General features: G+C 41.6%; 1 protein-coding gene and 1 pseudogene across 2 annotated transcripts; one reads left to right on the forward strand and one right to left on the reverse strand.

The window, feature by feature from the left end:
- Nucleotides 1-686: 686 nt before the first annotated feature.
- On the forward strand, nucleotides 687-6,260 carry LOC110487411 (C-type lectin domain family 4 member C). The gene is made up of 7 exons (XM_036946079.2): nucleotides 687-826; nucleotides 1,031-1,129; nucleotides 1,655-1,762; nucleotides 1,844-2,149; nucleotides 2,479-2,651; nucleotides 3,752-3,879; nucleotides 4,149-6,260. Exons 2-7 carry the CDS (start codon nucleotides 1,066-1,068, stop codon nucleotides 4,291-4,293), a joined length of 924 nt encoding a protein of 307 aa, XP_036801974.2. The 5' UTR covers nucleotides 687-826; nucleotides 1,031-1,065; the 3' UTR covers nucleotides 4,294-6,260.
- Nucleotides 6,261-6,562: 302 nt separating this feature from the next.
- Nucleotides 6,563-8,224, reverse strand: LOC110487437 (uncharacterized; annotated as a pseudogene). Its single transcript, XR_016490444.1, has 5 exons — nucleotides 8,218-8,224; nucleotides 7,841-7,908; nucleotides 7,598-7,710; nucleotides 7,411-7,434; nucleotides 6,563-7,249 (listed from the first exon to the last, which is right to left on the reverse strand). The product of XR_016490444.1 is annotated as an uncharacterized LOC110487437 (transcript).
- Between the last annotated feature and the right edge of the window lie 9,684 nt (nucleotides 8,225-17,908).

A 17,908-nucleotide genomic window follows, 5' to 3' on the forward strand; every position in this document is an offset into this window, starting at 1 on the left:
TTTAAACAATGCTACATCAGATAAAAGGTTGCTAGATATGAGCATAGTAGTGTCCATGTTTATTTGGAATAAACAAATGGCGTAGCTATTTTCTCAGATCCATTTTGACCTCAGTACTACCCTCTGGTGACAGTATTCAACATTGCAACAGCCCCACGTCTATATTGTACAGTAGCAACCCCGCTTCCATTCAACCTCCTAGGGTTGGCTCAATAGTGTACTGAAGATCTACTGCATTCATATGGGAAATGACTTAATATCTATTGCAGACTAATTGGAAAACTTACATTTTCTGACATCTTAGGAAGTCAGGGAATTTCCTTGAACTTGTAACCAGTCAATGTGGCTCGATCTACTTATTTTTTAAGAATCAATTAGTGACTGGAGGGTATGGCAAGTCTTCAGAGATATGCTCACCCTAAAACAAGAGAGGAATGAAAGACAATTGTATTTCTGTTTCCCACAGCTATAGAGCTTTCCATATTGAGTAGCACACAGCAATGTTACCATCATGACACGTAAACATACATTCCCCTTTTGAGTCAGATGTGTGAATCTGTACAGTGAAATGTCTGTCTGTGAAGTAACCTCATCGCCAGGCTCAATTACTACAGTGACAGAGAGCCGGCTGGGTGGAGATTATCTGTGAGTAATTAATGCAGACCAGAGTCAACCCATAAGTACTTATACAGATCCTATTGGGGATAACAACAGTAGTCGCACTTGCAGAAACAGTAGTCGCACTTGTATCGAATCACGCTTCAAACCAGCTTGAACAAAAAAGGGAATCCCAAAAAGCCTTCCTCACCCCAGGACACTTCAACAGGTAAATAAATACCTTTAAATAAACTGGGAAATAAAGAAAGGGTGCTTATGAAGGCCTCCAATGATGAAACATAAGCCTGTTTGCTTTAAATGAAACAGATCAATGCAGACAGAGAGCTATTTTTCTTTATTTTCCTGATAGTCACCTGCTGCAAAGTCCTGGAGTAAGGAATGCTTTTTAACAGTAGTCGCACATGTCTTTCAGACACCGTTGGTTATGGCTTTATTTGTATCTGAAGGATGCCAGAAGAGCTGCATTACTCTACAGTGGTTATAAAAAATTTAAAAATGTCTTCACCAAAAGGTGAGTCTTAGCATTTCTTTCTCTCTTCATCTATCTTACTCTCTTATAGTGCATTTATACCAATTCAGCTAATTCTCACTGCCAGACCTAGCAATAAAACAGTTTTACTTAAATTGCCATGTTTTTAAATGTTCAAATTGATGGATGCTTAAAGCAAGCAAGCCGGTTATGGCAGCTATTTATTCCAGATTATTTGAATGTTTTACCAATTCTGTGTTGGAGAACATTGATGCCAAATGAATTGTAAATTAAGGTTTAATCAAGTACCTCTGTGTAAAAACTAATGAATAATCTCCCTCTCCCACGAAATAAGAGGAAAAGAAAGAACATATGCCATATATTGAAGTAAAGGCAAGATGCACCCAGTCAACCTGGTCCTGCCACAGCATGTGTTAAATAAGAGCTCAATATCCACCACTTATTGTTCAATTATTTGACTCCTTCGAATAATAGCATACTGTCAGATTCACTAATGAAGCATATTAAAATGTAGCTATAATGCACTCCTATCTTTGCTATTCCTAGTGGAGGAGGGCCCTGCTCCCCACTCTCAAACCTTTGGAGGAGTGGCATTGTGTTTGGGGGTTCTTTGTGTCCTGTTGGTGTCAACCATTTTACCTCTCTGTGTCTACTGTGAGTATGTTCATCATAAAGACATAATAATATGGAATTTGGAGAGGTGCAGGTTGAGTAAACATGTCCTTCTCTCCACAGTCAGCACTGCCCTCTCAGAGCACAACACAAATTTGGTGAGAGAACTGGAGCAGCTAACAGATGAGCATATATCCCTACTGGCAGCCAATCAGGACCTAATGAATCTCTACTGCAAGCTGAGTGTAGCCAATCAAATTTTGCAAAGCGATTACATCAAAGTGTCTACTGAAAACCAGCAATTGAAGGCAGAGAGGATGAACTTGTCAAGAGACAGGGATGGGCTCAACTGGACTCTTGGGGTCATATTTCAGTTGAAGAATTTCCCAGTTGATAACTACTGCCCATATGAAGATGCCAACACCAAAGGTAAAGTTTCCATCCTTAATATTTAATATTAATATTAATATTAATATTTCCTCATTCATTTGAATTGTTTCATATGCTGATGGTCTAGAATGTGTCACAGTGATACTTTGTTACTTTAAATGTCAAAAACACTATGTAGCTGGTCGTAGTGGTCCTCTGTTGCCCAGTTGATAGAGCATGGCACTTGCAATGCCAGGATAGTGGGTTTGATTCCCAGGACCACTCGTAGAACAAATGTATGCACGCATGACTAAGCCACTTTGGACAAAAGCATCTGCTAAATGGTATATATTAATATTATATTACTTTGCATGTTTCATGTTGCACAGATAGAGCGTGCAAACCTTGTCAAGTTGGCTGGGTGCTGTTCCAATCCAGTTGTTACCTGTTTCTGCACATTAAAGTCCCCTTCGGTCACCTTTGGAGGACCTGGCAAGGAAGCAGACAGCACTGCAAAAACAACAACGCCGATTTGGTTGACATAGGCAGTCAAGAGGAACAGGTAGGACACTACTACAGGGAACAGGTAGGACACTACTACAGGTACATCCTTTAAGGGAGATTCACACAGCCTTTAAAGGGTTGCTCAAGCAATACAAATGTACAAAAAGTAGGAATAGGAACCATATTAAAATGTGATATATAGCTACCTCATAACATGAAGTTCATTAACACTGCTACAACTGTGCTCCTTGTTATATGGTATGAAAGTGGTACTTCCTGTTGTCTCGTTTTGTAGGCTAAGAATGGGCTTCAAATAAGACTTTTCTAACTTTTGGCAATGTGTCGTACTTCTTGAGCATCAAATATTTTGATAAAAGGAATCGGCTATGAGCTAATCAACACATGAATATGAATAGAATTGTGTATATATTATTATATATATGTAATACACTGAGTGTACAAAACATTAGGAACACCTTCCAAATATTAAGTTGCACCCCATTTTGCCCTCAGAACAGCCTCAATTTGTCAGGGCGTGTACTCTACAAGGTGTTCGAAAGCGTTCAACAGGAATTCTGGCCTCATGTGGACAATGCTTCCCACAGTTGTGTCAAGTTGGCTGGATGTCCTTGGTGTGGTGGACTATTTTTGATAAACACAGGAAACTGTTGAGTATTAAAAAAACAGCAGCCTTGCAGTTCTTGACACACTCAAACTGGTACACCTGGCACCTACCACCATACCCCCATTCAAAGGCACTTCAGAAAATCTTGCCCATTCACCCCCTGAATGGCACACACGGTCCATGTCTCTAGGCCTAAAATCCTTCTTTAACCTGTCTCCTCACCTTCATCTACAATGATTAAAATGGATTTAACAAGTGACATCAATAAGGGATCATAGCTTCTCACCTGGTCAGTCTGTCATGGAAAGAGCATGTGTTCCTAATGTGCACTCAGTGTATTTAATTATATAAGCTTGAAGCCCATTCAAAAAAGTAGGGGACTGACAACAGGAAGTACTTTCATACTGTATCTTTCATTTGCACCAGATAAGATACATTTAGACAAGTCACACTGCCTCAAAACTGTGGATTACTGTTAAATGTATCCTATATGTATTTTTATCTACTTGTGGTTTCCTTAATTTCGCATTCAGGAATTCATTCTCAACAACACTCAAGCCTACTATGATGAAGATCATGGGTACTGGATCGGCCTGACTGACATAGCAGAAGACGGTCAATGGCTTTGGGTTGATGGACGTAATCAGAATCTGACTGATGGGTAAGGACATTCCAAAGAAGCATGTTCCCTGAAACAATTCTTCACTAAGGGCTGGATTCAATTGGTATCGCAGAAGATTCGCAAAATTTTAAATCAATGTTCCCACGTTTGCAGACTGCATTCATGGTCAACGCTGCATGCCGGCCCAATTGGAAACCATTACCTCTAAATCTTAACGTGGCTCTTCCACGATACAGATTGAATCCAGCCTTAAATCATTATTTTTGGGGGTTATGTTTTTTCATTCATTGTAGGATTTCTTTTCACAGGTTTTGGAAGATTCAACCTGTATGGGGTCGCGATTGTGCTTTAACTAACCCAAACAATGAACCTTTGGCTAATTGGAATGCTGCACCATGTGGCCAGAGAAACCGATGGATCTGTGAGAGTAAAGCATTAATATGGTCAGGATAAATTGAGCCACGTTCACAGTCAAAAAAGCTATTAGCAGTGTATAACAATTTTAAAATAGAACACTTGTGTAGGGCTTTCATAGGTTCCGTTTTTTAATATAAAACAATTATAATTGCTGTTTTAGAAGCGATGCAATAATTCTAAATCAGCAGCTTTAATTGTCACTTCATGTAAATGTACCTCAGAGTAGTAAGGAAAGTTAATTGAGCAAAAAAAATGCATTACTGTGCTCATATGTAGCAACCTCATATCTGATGTTGATATCACATTGTTTAAAACATCCATTTGAGAATATTAATACAAGACCACTAGACAAGTATAAAAACACCAGTTGACGCTGAAATACACTGCTCAAAAAAATAAAGGGAACACTTAAACAACACAATGTAACCCCAAGTCAATCACACTTCTGTGAAATCAAACTGTCCACTTAGGAAGCAACACTGATTGACAATAAATCTCACATGCTGTTGTGCAAATATAATAGACAACAGGTGGAAATTATAGGCAATTAGCAAGACACCCGCAATAAAGGAGTGGTTCTGCAGGTGATAACCACAGACCACTTCTCAGTTCCTATGCTTCCTGGCTGATGTTTTGGTCACTTGTGAATGCTGGCGGTGCTTTCACTCTAGTGGTAGCATGAGACGGAGTCTAAAACCCACACAAGTGGCTCAGGTAGTGCAGCTCATCCAGGATGGCACATCAACGCGAGCTGTGGCAAGAAGGTTTGCGGTGTCTGTCAGCGTAGTGTCCAGAGCATGGAGGCGCTACCAGGAGACTGGCCAGTGCATCAGGAGACGTGGTGGATGCCAACAACCCAGCAGCAGGACCGCTACCTCCGCCTTTGTGCAAGGAGGACCAGGAGGAGCACTGCCAGAGCCCTGCAAAATGACCTCCAGCAGGCCACAAATGTGCATGTGTCTGCTCAAACGGTCAGAAACAGACTCCATGAGGGTGGTATGAGGGCCCGACGTCCACAGGTGGGGGTTGCGCTTTACAGCCCAACACCGTGCAGGACGTTTGGCATTTGCCAGAGAACACCAAGATTGGCAAATTCGCCACTGGCGCCCTGTGCTCTTCACAGATGAAAGCAGGTTCACACTGAGCACGTGACAGACGTGACAGTCTGGAGACGCCGTGGAGAACGTTCTGCTGCCTGCAACATCCTCCAGCATGACCATTTTGGTGGTGGGTCAGTCATGGTGTGGGGTGGCATTTCTTTGGGGGGGCCGCACAGCCCTCCATGTGCTCGCCAGAGGTAGCCTGACTGCCATTAGGTACCGAGATGAGATCCTCAGACCCCTTGTGAGACCATATGCTGGTGCGGTTGGCCCTGGGTTCCTCCTAATGCAAGACAATGCTAGACCTCATGTGGCTGGAGTGTGTCAGCAGTTCCTGCAAGAGGAAGCCATTGATGCTATGGACTGGCCCGCCCGTTCCCAGACCTGAATCCAATTGAGCACATCTGGGACATCATGTCTCGCTCCGTCCACCACAGACTGTCCAGGAGTTGGCGGATGCTTTAGTCCAGGTCTGGGAGGAGATCCCTCAGGGGACCATCCGCCACCTCATCAGGAGCATGCCCAGGTGTTGTAGGGAGGTCATACAGGCACGTGGAGGCCACACACAATACTGAGCCTCATTTTGACTTGTTTTAAGGACATTACATCAAAGTTGGATCCACCTGTAGTGTGGTTTTCCACTTTAAATTTTGAGTGTGACTCCAAATCCAGACCTCCATGGGTTGATAAATTTGATTTCCATTGATCATTTGTGTGTGATTTTGTTGTCAGCACATTCAACTATGTAAAGAAAAAAGTATTTTAATAAGACTATTTCATTCATTCAGATCTAGGATGTGTTATTTTAGTGTTCCCTTTATTTTTTGAGCAGTGTATATATTTTCTTATACAGTCTGTAGCTGAATTTTTCCATACAAATAAATATGTTGACAAGAAACAAAACATCATTTTTGCATGGTGTTGCAATAATGGCCATTGAGCGTTAATTAGAAATATACTTAATTTCATTAGATGGTTTCATGTGTCTTTGAGACGTATTAGAGCGCTGACCCAAATCCCTGACCCGTTTCCTCTCCAACTAGTCCTCATCAATCTGGTTCCTGTTGTTTAGCTTTCTTCTATTTTTTTAGAGGTATGGAGTCCGATACATCATGCAACCTGTCCTCTACTGTCTGCTTGTCCTCTTTACCTTTTATTTTAGGTTCCTCCTACACCGTTCTCACTTCCTCTATTGCTCCATCCCGTTTATTTTTCTCTTTTGGAGGGGAGTCCACCAGGTTCCGGTTGGTTTCTCTATCAGAGCGTTCCATCTCCCCAGCCACCATAGCCACCTCTGTTCTTGGAGGACTTCTTCTTGGTAGTAGTGTCTGAGTCAGTCTGTTGCTGAGTGGCACCTTCTCCCTCTGAAGCCTCTTCACAGCCGCCTCCAGCTTAACTCCCTATAGAAATGACAGCAGTTTCACACCTCTCCATTTAGATGACAGCTCTCGCCCTCTTCCAACACCTTCCACTGTTTTGAACGTTTCCTCTTGGTTGGCTGAGCGTTGTCTGTTGTATTATCTTCCACAGAAGATAATAGTTATTCCTCTACAGGAACCACTGCCACCTCTCCAGTGTTCTCCTTTGAACTTCCCTTCTTTATTTCCATGTTGGTACTTCTGGAGAAGACAGCAGAATCAGCATTCTCTTCAGCCACATTCCCACGGGTATCCTCCGTGATTCTTCCTCTTTTTCTCCCCCCCCCCCCCCCCTGGGTCTCATCCTTCAGTTCATCCTCAGGGATCTGGGCAGCTGGCTGGGTAACGGTGGTGACGCTATCTGGTGTTGCACCCGCTAATTGGTTTTTATTGCCATACTTTGCCATGAACTCTTGCTCCTGCTGCTCCAGTCTGGCTAGCTTGGCACTCATGGTAAGGCCGTATCTGGCTCCTCTGTGGCGAACAGGAATAGGGACAAACGATGTTTAGCTTCCTTATTAAGACATGCAAGACCAGGTTCAAGCCCTTCACTAACAGCATGCACCAAGATAGAATACACATTCATGTGATTTGTTTATGGTTTATTACAAACTTATTGGTGACAAGCAAAATACTTGAGCGGTGCGTCCTCCACAAGCCTTCACCAGGTCAGCGTCCAAGGGAAATAACATTTATTATTTAAACCTGTGAGTACATAAAACCACTGTCGTTAATCTTCACATTGATATGAAAATGAATAACCTTCAAACTGATAACAATCCCTGTATGGTGGTGGATGGTATTGGGCAGTGAGGTTCTTACTTGGTGGTGCTGGAGAGTTCCAGTCTCTGGTCCTCATCGTCAGAGCTGCTGCTGTCATCTGTACTGGAAGACTTATACTCTGGCTGCTCCAGTCCTGCCAGGAGGGTGGCAGACTAGGAGGAAGAGAAGTACAACCGTTCCAGTCCATATCATTAGCCAAAGTGCAGTATATTTCTGTACTATCAAGAGAGCTCATTGGCACAGATATGGAAGTGTGTTCCAGTTAGATTTGTTTATCTGTACCTTCACAAAGCATCCATAAAGTTTCTCTTCCCAGCATGGCTTTCGTTGGCTGCTGGTCCTTCCTCTTCCTCCTCAACCAACTTCTTCACACCATTCTACAACAGAAAGGTGGAGATGTAGCCTAGGCCCAATGTAAGCGTGTGTGTGTGTGTGTGTGTGTGTGTGTGGTAGTGGTAAAATACTCTTTCATTTCACACACCCCTTCTGAGGACTTACCTCTCCAAATTCCACTTCCAGTCTAGAAGATGTCCCACCCCTCCCTTGCCACATTCACTATGATAGCCTCACATACCATTCTTCTGCCGACCAAGACCTTTACCTGTGAACAGTGAGGGGTCTTCTATTAGTGGTAGACTTAGAACATTAGACCTAGTTACCTTTCATAACACAGAATAAGATACAACTGGCAACTACTACTAGTAGGGACAGCAAACATTCCGTCTACTGCACAGACATAGGCTCTAGTCTAGAACGCCCAATGTAATTGTTTGAGAGCATTTTTTTTTAACACTAAATCATTAAATTAGTGAGAAATAGATGTCATTGTTGCAATAGTTTGACACAATCATCTTAAATTGACATGTTTCATTATTTTGCCATATTGAATATTGCGCTCATTTCCCTAATGTGGACATTTTGTTAATACCTTACAAGCTTGCATTTTCAACCTATAATAAACTCGGCAAAAAAAAGAAACGTCCTCTGTCAACTGCGTTCATTTTGAGTAAACCTAACATGTGGAAATATTTGTATGAACATAACAAGATTCAACAACTGAGACAAACTGAACAAGTTCCACAGAAATGGAATAATGTGTCCCTGAACAGGGGGGGGTCAAAATTAAAAGTAACAGTCGGTATCTGGTGTGGCCACCAGCTGCATTAAGTACTGCACCAGATTTGCCAGGTCTTGCTGTGAGATGTTACCCCACTCTTCCACCAAGTCACCTGCAAATTCCCGGACATTTCTGGGGGGGGGGGGGGGGGTGGCTCTAGCACTCACCCTCCCATCCGGTTCAACAGGTCCCAGACGTGCTCAATGGGATTGAGATCCGGGCTCTTCGGTGGCCATGGCAGAACACTAACATTCATGTCTTGCAGGAAATCACGCACAGAACGAGCAGTATGGCTGGTGGCATTGTCATGCTAGAGGGTCATGTCAGGATGAGCCTGCAGGAAGGGTACCACATGAGGGAGTAGGACATCTTTCCCTTTAACGCACAGCATTGAGATTGCCTACAATGATGACAAGCTCAGTCCAATGATGCTGTGACACACTGCCCCAGACCACGAAGGACCCTCCACCTCCAAATTGATCCCGTACCAGAGTACAGGGCTCGGTGTAACGCTCATTCCTTTGATGATAAACGTGAATCCGATCACCACCCCCGAAGAGACAAAACCACGACTCGTCAGTGAAGAGCAATTTTCGCCAGTCCTGTCTGGTCCAGCGACGGTGGGTTGGCGCCCATAGGCGACGTTGTTGCCGGTGATGTCTGGTGAGGACCTGCCTTACAACAGGCCTACAAGCCCTCAGTCCAGCCTCTCTCAGCCTATTGTGGACAGTCTGAGCACTGATAGAGGGATTGTGCGTTCCTGGTGTAACTCTGGCAGTTGTTGTTGCCATCCTGTACCTGTCCCGCAGGTGTGATGTTCGGATGTACCGATCCTGTGCAGGTGTTGTTACACGTGGTCTGCCACTGCGAGGGCTGTCTTAGGCTTCTCACAGTACGGACATTGCAATTTATTGCCCTGCCTAAGGGCCTAAGGCACGTTCATGCAGATGAGCAGGGACCCAGGGCATCTTTCTTTTGGTGTTTTTCCAGAGTCAGTAGAAAGGCCTCTTTAGTGTCCTACGTTTTCATAACTGTGACCTTAATTGCCTACCGTCTGTAAGCTGTTTGGGTCTTAATTAATGACCGTTCCAAAGGTGCATGTTCATCAATTGTTTATGGTTCAATGAACAAGCATGGGAAACCATGTTTAAACCCTTTCCAATGAAGATCTGTGAAGTTATTTGGATTTTTACAAATTATCTTTGAAAGACCGGGTCCTGAAAAAGGGACTTCTCTTTTTTTTGCTGAGTTTATTTAGTGGAATTACATATCCTTTTACCTCAGATTGGTGATGTTAGTGTAAAAGAATATAGTCATCACGATGACATAAGATTGATTACTTAAAACATATCAATATATTTGGTTTTGTACACACGTGCTGGGATTAATGAAATGGCATGAAAAATTTGGGTCAGTCTCTCTCTATGACAATCAAACTATCACTTAAATATCAGCCAACCATCATCACTGTTGATATCCTATGGGTCGTGATAACTTAAACAAATCACAACATTTGGGTTAACAGAAAGTGGTTTGTTCCCTTTTTTTGTGATGCAGCGTCGGGAAATCAACGTCCGGCATTCCAAAATATAGATATCAGCCTTCTACAAGTTCTCATCTAACCAACCATATACAGGTTATTCCAGGATTCTGTGTGGCCTTTGAATAGTGTTAGTTTAAACAGCGCTGCACTCCAAACGTTTGCCCCCTGTTCAACAATTGTAGCTAGCAGTCTCCTACAAAATTGTCCTCAGTGATGTACACATTATTCCATGTGGTTTTCGATACGAGTGATTGACAAATGTGTTGGGTTTCTTTTTCTGTTTAGGCAACCCTCAAATCAAAATGCATCACCCCAATGTAGCCCACTGTCTTCTACAGGTGATGTAAAAATATCTCCAGTGTTTTTAGTTTCAACAGGGCGTACCCGATTTCCCCCCCTAATCGATATCAGTGATGTATTGCCACCAGTCAAACCAGGGTTTATGGTGCATAAAAAAATACAAGTAATATGATTACTAATTGTTGCACATGTATGATGGTACATTTTATGTTTAGGTTTTCAAGATACACTGTTTCTGCATATTGGGTATTGATTTGGCCACGTTAAAACTGTTTTGACATTGGGCTATTTATCCAAATGGCTTGTGGAAAGGAAGCAGTGCCAGCATCATTTAACACACGTTTTAGGAATATAAATTTAACTTTCAACATTAAATTCCAATGGTATTGTACTTAAATCTGGTATAAAAAAAAAACTGCTGAATGAGTCCAAAAACGTGCTGTGATGGATTTATTTTGATGATATACCATAAAATCACCAAAATAGCCCTGCCTACTAATGTAATTTACAAGCAAGTTAAAGCTGACATATGTATAACGTTACACTTGATATATTATCATTGCTACTGTTATTTTCACTGTTGTTTTTATTTCTTTACTTACCTATTGTTCACCTTTTTTAACTTAGAAATTGCACTGTAAGTAAGCATTTCACTGTAAGGTTGCACGTGACAAATAAACTTTGATATGAGAAACTCCTGCCCGTAATCGATGTTCATTAGCTAACAGATTGTCTATCGTTAATTGACTATACTGTTACTAAATATATTTCTGAAAATCTAACACGGAGTCAAGTTGATAGGTATTCGACTAGCCGGACTGTTCCCCGGACTCCATGTGTAGGGATTTGTACAATGCACAAACAAGCCTATTGAACCTGACATTGGTGTCTGTCTTTATTCCTTTATCCAACATATCATACTGAAACAGTAGTGGTTGCTCTGCAAACTTCAGTCCACGGCTCTTTCCCTTAACAGTTTCTGCCATTTACTTCCAAAGAAATGAATATGTTAGCTATATTACACTGCATTTGGCAGGTCTTCAGTCTCAGGTGTCAACATTTATGTATTAATTAGATAGTTGAACAGTAATGCACAAAGAATACACGATTTTCTCAAATATAATATACACATTTCCGTTTGGAAGTCTGCAAAAAAAATAAAAAAATACTGCTCAGTCAAAGTTCAGTTTGGGTTTAGCTAACGTAATCTAACAATAGTAACGTTAGCTAGGTAGTTTTAAGAGAACATTTACACTTGAATGCAAGTCATTAACGTTACTGTGCTAATAAGGGCTGGAAATGAAATCATAAACAACGACCGGAGTAATGGAACTAATTACTTTTACCTCGTCTGGTTATCTAGACTCACATCGTTGTTGAAAAGAGATACATAAAAACGTTTTCACAGTTCTATTGAAACAATGGGATAAATTCAGCACGCTGACACGACACCGGAAAATAGTAAACTTCTTGTTCTTCCTCGACGAAGTTTAACGGCAGTTGGCATCCAATAAATGTTCCATTACCGCCACCTACGAGACTGGAGTATAACTCCCTTGTACTTTGCTTGTAAATTCAAAATAAAAACAAATCACCAAATACCCTACCATCTAACCCTACACTCACCACCCTACTCCACTATTTAAATATATCTAGGCTACCTCAGGCCAACAGCCTGAAAGGACAGGTCACCACCACTCAATACACCCTGTAACTCTTCTGACGTTAAGTCTCATACACCCAAATATCTCTCTGTAGCATCCACCACAACTTTTCTGCGACTTACATTCCATCCCTGCAGTACAGTTGAAAATCATTGCTATAAATGCAAAAACTCCAATCTGACTGAAGCATACAGTACCTGTCGAAAGTTTGAACACACCTACTCATGCAAGGGTTTTTATGTTGACTATTTTCTACATAATAATGGTGTCAGGTAACCTAGTGGTTAGAGTGTTGGACTAGTAACCGAAAGGTTGCAAGATCAAATCCTCGAGCTGACAAGGTAAAAATCTGTCGTTCTGCCCCTGAACAAGGCAGTTAACCCACTGTTCCAAGGCCATCATTAAAAATAAGAATTTGTTCTTAACTGACTTGCCTAGTTAAATAAAGGTCAAATAAAAACATCAAAGCTATGAACACATATGGAATCATGTAGTAACCAAAAAAGTGTTAAACAAATCTAAATATATTTTATCTTAACCAGCTTCACCTGGAATGCTTTTCCAACAGTCTTGAAGGAGTTCCCACACATGCTGAGCACTTGTTGGAGGCTTTTCCTTCACTCTGCGGTCCAACTCATCCCAAACCATCTCAACTGGGTTGAGGTCGGGTGATTGTGGAAGCCAGGTTCTGATGCAGCACTCCATCACTCTCCTTCTTTGTGGTCAAATAGTCCTTACACAGCCTGGAGGTGTGTTTTGGGTCATTGTCCTGTTGAAAAGCAAATGATAGTGGGATGATGGAATGGTGTATTGCTGCAGAATACTGTGGTAGCCATGCTGTTTAAGTGTGGCTTGAATTCTGAATAATTCTGAATAACCACCATCACACCTCCTCGTCCATGCTTCACGGTGGGAACCACACATGCGGAGATCATTCGTTCACCTACTCTGCATCTCACAAAGATATGGCGGTTGGAACCAAAAAGTCCAATTTGAACTCATCAGACCAAAGGACAGATTTCCACCGGTCTAATGTCCATTGCTCGCGTTTCTTGGCCCAAGCAAGTCTTTTCTTCTTATTGGTGTCCTTTGGTAGTGGTTTCTTTGCAGCAATTTGATCATGAAGGCCTGATTCACGCATTCTCCTCTGAACCGTTGATGTTGAGATGTGTCTGTTACTTGAACCCTGTGAAGCATTTATTTGGGCTGCAATCTGAGGTGCAGTTAATTGCCGATTTCTGATTCTGGTAATGCTAATGAACTTGTCCTCTGCAGCAGAGGTAACTCTGGGTCTTCCTTCCCTCTGGCGGTCCTCATGAGAGACAGTTTTTCACAGTTTCTTCGTAGTTTCTGCGACTGCACTTGAAGAAACGTTCAAAGTTCTTGACATTTTCTGGATTGACTGACCCTCTTGTCTTAAAGTAATGATGGACTGTCGTTTCTCTTTGCTTATTTGAGCTGTTCTTGCCATAATATGGACTTGGTATTTTACCAAATAGGGCTATCTACTGTATACAACCCCTATCTTGTCACAACACAACTGATTGGCTCAAACGCATTAAAGGAGGAAAGAAATTCCACAAATTCGCTTTTAACAAGGCACAACTGTTAAAACCCCTCTGGGATATGTGGGAACTAGCGTCCCACCTGGCCAAAAGCCAGAGAAAATGCAGAGCGCCAAATTCAAATAAATTACTATTAAAATCAAACTTTCATGAAATCACACATGTAAGACACCAAATTAAAGCTACACGTGTTGTGAATCCAGGCAAAATGTCAGATTTCAAAAAGGCTTTTCGGCAAAAGCAAACAATGCTATTATCTGAGAGTAGCACCTCCATAAACAAAGAGAGAAAACATATTTCAACCCTGCAGGCGTGACACAAAACGCAGAAAGAAAAATATAAATCATGCCTTACCTTTGACGAGCTTCTTCTGTTGGCACTCCAATATGTCCCATAAACATCACAAATGGTCCTTTTGTTCGATTATTTCCGGTGATATATATCCAAAATGTATTTATTTGGCGTGTTTGATCCAGAAAAACACTGGTTCCAACTTGTGCAACGTGACTACAAAATATCTCAAAAGTCACCTGTAAACTGTGCCAAAACATTTCAAACTACTTTTGTAATACAACTTTAGGTATTTTCTAAAGTAAATAATCGATCACATTGAAGACGGGATGATCTGTGTTCAATACAGGAAGAAAACAAACTGACGCTACCTTTCTGGTCACGCGGCTCTAACAAACAGTACACTTGAAGTGACCCTCGTTTTGAACAGGACTACTTCTTCATTACACAAAGGAAAAACCTCAACCAATTTCTAAAGACTGGTGACATCCAGTGGAAGTGGTAGGAACTGCAAGAAGGTCCCTTAAAAATCTGGATTCCCAATGAAAACCCATTGAAAAGAAAGTGACCTAAAAAACAACAACATCTGAATGTTTTTTCCTCAGGGTTTCGCCTGCTACATAAATTCTGTTATACTCACAGACATGATTCAAACAGTTCTAGAAACTTCAGAGTTTCTATCTTATCTTCTGGGGATGAGTAGCAGGCAGTTGAATTTGGGCATGCATTTCATCCGGACATGAAAATACTGCCCCCTGTCACCAAGAAGTTAATTGAAATGCAAACCAGGTGACTACCTCATGAAGCTGGTTGAGAGAATGCCAAGAGAGTGAAAAGCTGTCATCAAGGCAAAGGGTGGCTATTTTGAAGAATCTCAAATATATTTGTTTAACACTTTTTTGGTTACTACATGATTCCATATGTGTTTTTCATAGTTTTGATGTCTTCACTATTATTCTACAATGTATAAAATAGTAAAAATAAAGAAAATTAGTAGGAATGGGTAGGTGTATCCAAACTATTGACTGGTACTGTTTATCACTTGTTGGCCTATCCCTCTGTACTGGTACAGATCTACTACAGTACTCACATCACTCCTCTCAAAGTCCCTCCCCCTTGACCCATCTTCCTCTACTTTCTTCACTGCCTCAGCATATGATAACTTCTGCACTCTAGCCCTAAAAACCTCAACCTGCCTCTTTCGCACTGCACATTTCTGATCCACAGTCCCATGGGCACCCCTACAATTAACACATATCCTGTGGTGTAAAGTACTTAAGTAAAAATACTTGAAAGTACTACTTAAGTTTTTCAGGGTATCTGTACTTTACCTTGCTATTTTTGACAACTTTTACTTCACTACATTCCTAAAGATTTTTAAAAACTTTTTACTCCATACATTTTCCCTGACACCCAAAAGTACTCATTACATTTTGATTGCTTAGCAGGACAGGAAAATGGTCCAATTTACACACTTGCCAAGAGAACATCCCGGGTCACCCTACTGCCTCTCATCTGGCGGACTCACTAAACACACATGCTTCGTCTGTAAATTATGTCAGTGTTGGGAGTGTGCCACTGGCTATCCGTACATTAAAATAACAAGAAAATGGTGCCGCCTGGTTTGCTTAATATAAGGACTTTTACATTTTAATTTACCTTTTGATACTTATGTATATGTTAGCAATTACATTTACTTTTGATACTTAAGTATATTTAAAACCAAAATAACTTTAGACTTTTACTCAAGTAGTATTTTACTGAGTGACTTTCACTTTTACTTGAGTAAGTTTCTATTAAAAGGTATCTTTATTTGTACTCAAGTATGACAATTTGGTACTTTTTCCACCATTGCACATATCCCTACTTTCCCCAATGCTACACATTCCTTTGTCTCATGCCCTTATGCACACTTCTCACACCTAGGAACCTCCCTCCTACACACCGCTGCCACCTGTCCAAAGGCTTGACACGTGTAACAACGTAAGGCACAAAAGCTCATACGGGATAACTAACATCACTTTGTCGGGCAAAGACTCAACATCAAAACTCAAAAGAACAGACAACGACTTCTGTTTCACCACTCATGCCACCCTGTCTGCGTTGCACCAAGTGACTAAACACTGGGGCGTATTCTTTACGTTTCTGAAACGGAAGCAAACGGAACGCAACGGGGAGAGACCTAGCAGAATTTGTCCAATAGTAACTCTCGTTTGGACCACAGGAGGTTGGTGGCAAGTTGGTGGCACCTTAATTGGGGAGGACGGTCTCGTGGTAATGGCTGGAGTGGAATTAGTAGAATGGTATCAAATAAATCAAACACATGGTTTCCATATGCTTTATGCCATTCCATTTACTTCGTTCCTGACATTATTATGAGCCATCCTCCCGTCAGCAGCCTCCACTGGTTTGGACTAATGATTACAACCCCAACGTGCAGAATCGGCAACGTTCTGAACTTGTTTCCGGTTTTAGTTGATTAGAAGTGGTTTTGAACTTGCAAATAATCATTATTTAATTGGTAAATGTTGTACTTGTCAGCCAAACTGAACAGAGAATGTGTTGCATTGCCATTCCAATACCAACCCTTACTTACTTACATATGTGAAACTCACAGAAGGCTGCTGAGGGGAAGACGGCTCATAATAAAGGCTGGAACGGAGCTAATGTAATGGCATCAAACACATGGAAAACATGTGTTTGATGTATTTGATACCATTACACCTATTCCGCTCCAGTCCTTACCACAAGGCCATCCTCCCCAATTAAGATGCCACAAACCTCCTGTTTTGAAACTACAGTCATTTGAAACGAATGTGCCCTATATCCTTCCAACAGTGGACTCTTGATTGGCCTGTCACAGTTCTGACAGTGGGCCTACCTGCCCCCTTGTTCTTGCAAACCTGCCTCCTAGGGCCCCAATGGAGAAACCCCATGTTGGGGCCCCAGAGAAAATTGCATTGTGATAACGTTTTCCTCAACAGCTGTTTTCCTCAACAGCTGTTTTCCCAACCTTTCCAACTTATACCCATCCTGTTTGTAAAAATGTTGCACGTTTCTTACAATTATGGAGCCTATGGGAAAACATTGTAATTGTTTTACTTATCATGCTTTGAAAATGTCAATGATTCATAATTCATATCATATTTTATCACAATATTTTAAAGCAGCAGCTTGCCACATGAGTAAGTCTTTCATAACCCACAAGGGGTCATATGAGATAGAGAGAGAGAGAGAGAGAGAGCAATCTGAAAATCAACAGATGGGCCATGATCAAGTACATCTTTACATAATATGTCATTTGTCTTATTCCATGAATTTCTGTATGACATGAGCTCAATTGATTTTAATTTAGCTTTTGAGTTTGTGTAGAGACATAGGCTACAGTTCCATTCTAACTGCGTCCCCTGGCTCAATTAGTGCACGGCCGGCAGGTGGACATAATTAGTTCCATCCTACAGGAGTCCACTCAGGCTTTGCCTCATAGGGCCCTGGTTGAGCACTCCAGCCTACAGGAAACCATTTTATTTTTTCCTTGGGCTCTTGGTTTCCTCACGACAAGGTTGTGTGCACCATTAACCCACCATGCTGTGCTGTTTATCTGTGTGAACACTCGGCGGTAGGAAAAACCCACGTCCTGAAGTCCCCAGTTATCATCCCCAGCCTACTGTTTACCAGGAAACTCTTCTCTTGCTGCCGTACCTATATACCACCCAGACACACGGTTAGCACAGCAGTCGCAACATATATTGTGAGCCAGAAATACCCAATGTCAATAAAACGTGTGTCCACTGTCTGGTCATGTTTAACATTCCTGTCCTGAAACTCAGTGCCCTACTGAGGAGGGGAAAACCCCAAGGGGAAAGAGAG

Source organism: Oncorhynchus mykiss, chromosome 2, assembly GCF_057628025.1.
Source record: "Oncorhynchus mykiss isolate SJ-2025 chromosome 2, ASM5762802v1, whole genome shotgun sequence".
Classification (NCBI taxonomy): Eukaryota; Metazoa; Chordata; class Actinopteri; order Salmoniformes; family Salmonidae; genus Oncorhynchus; species Oncorhynchus mykiss.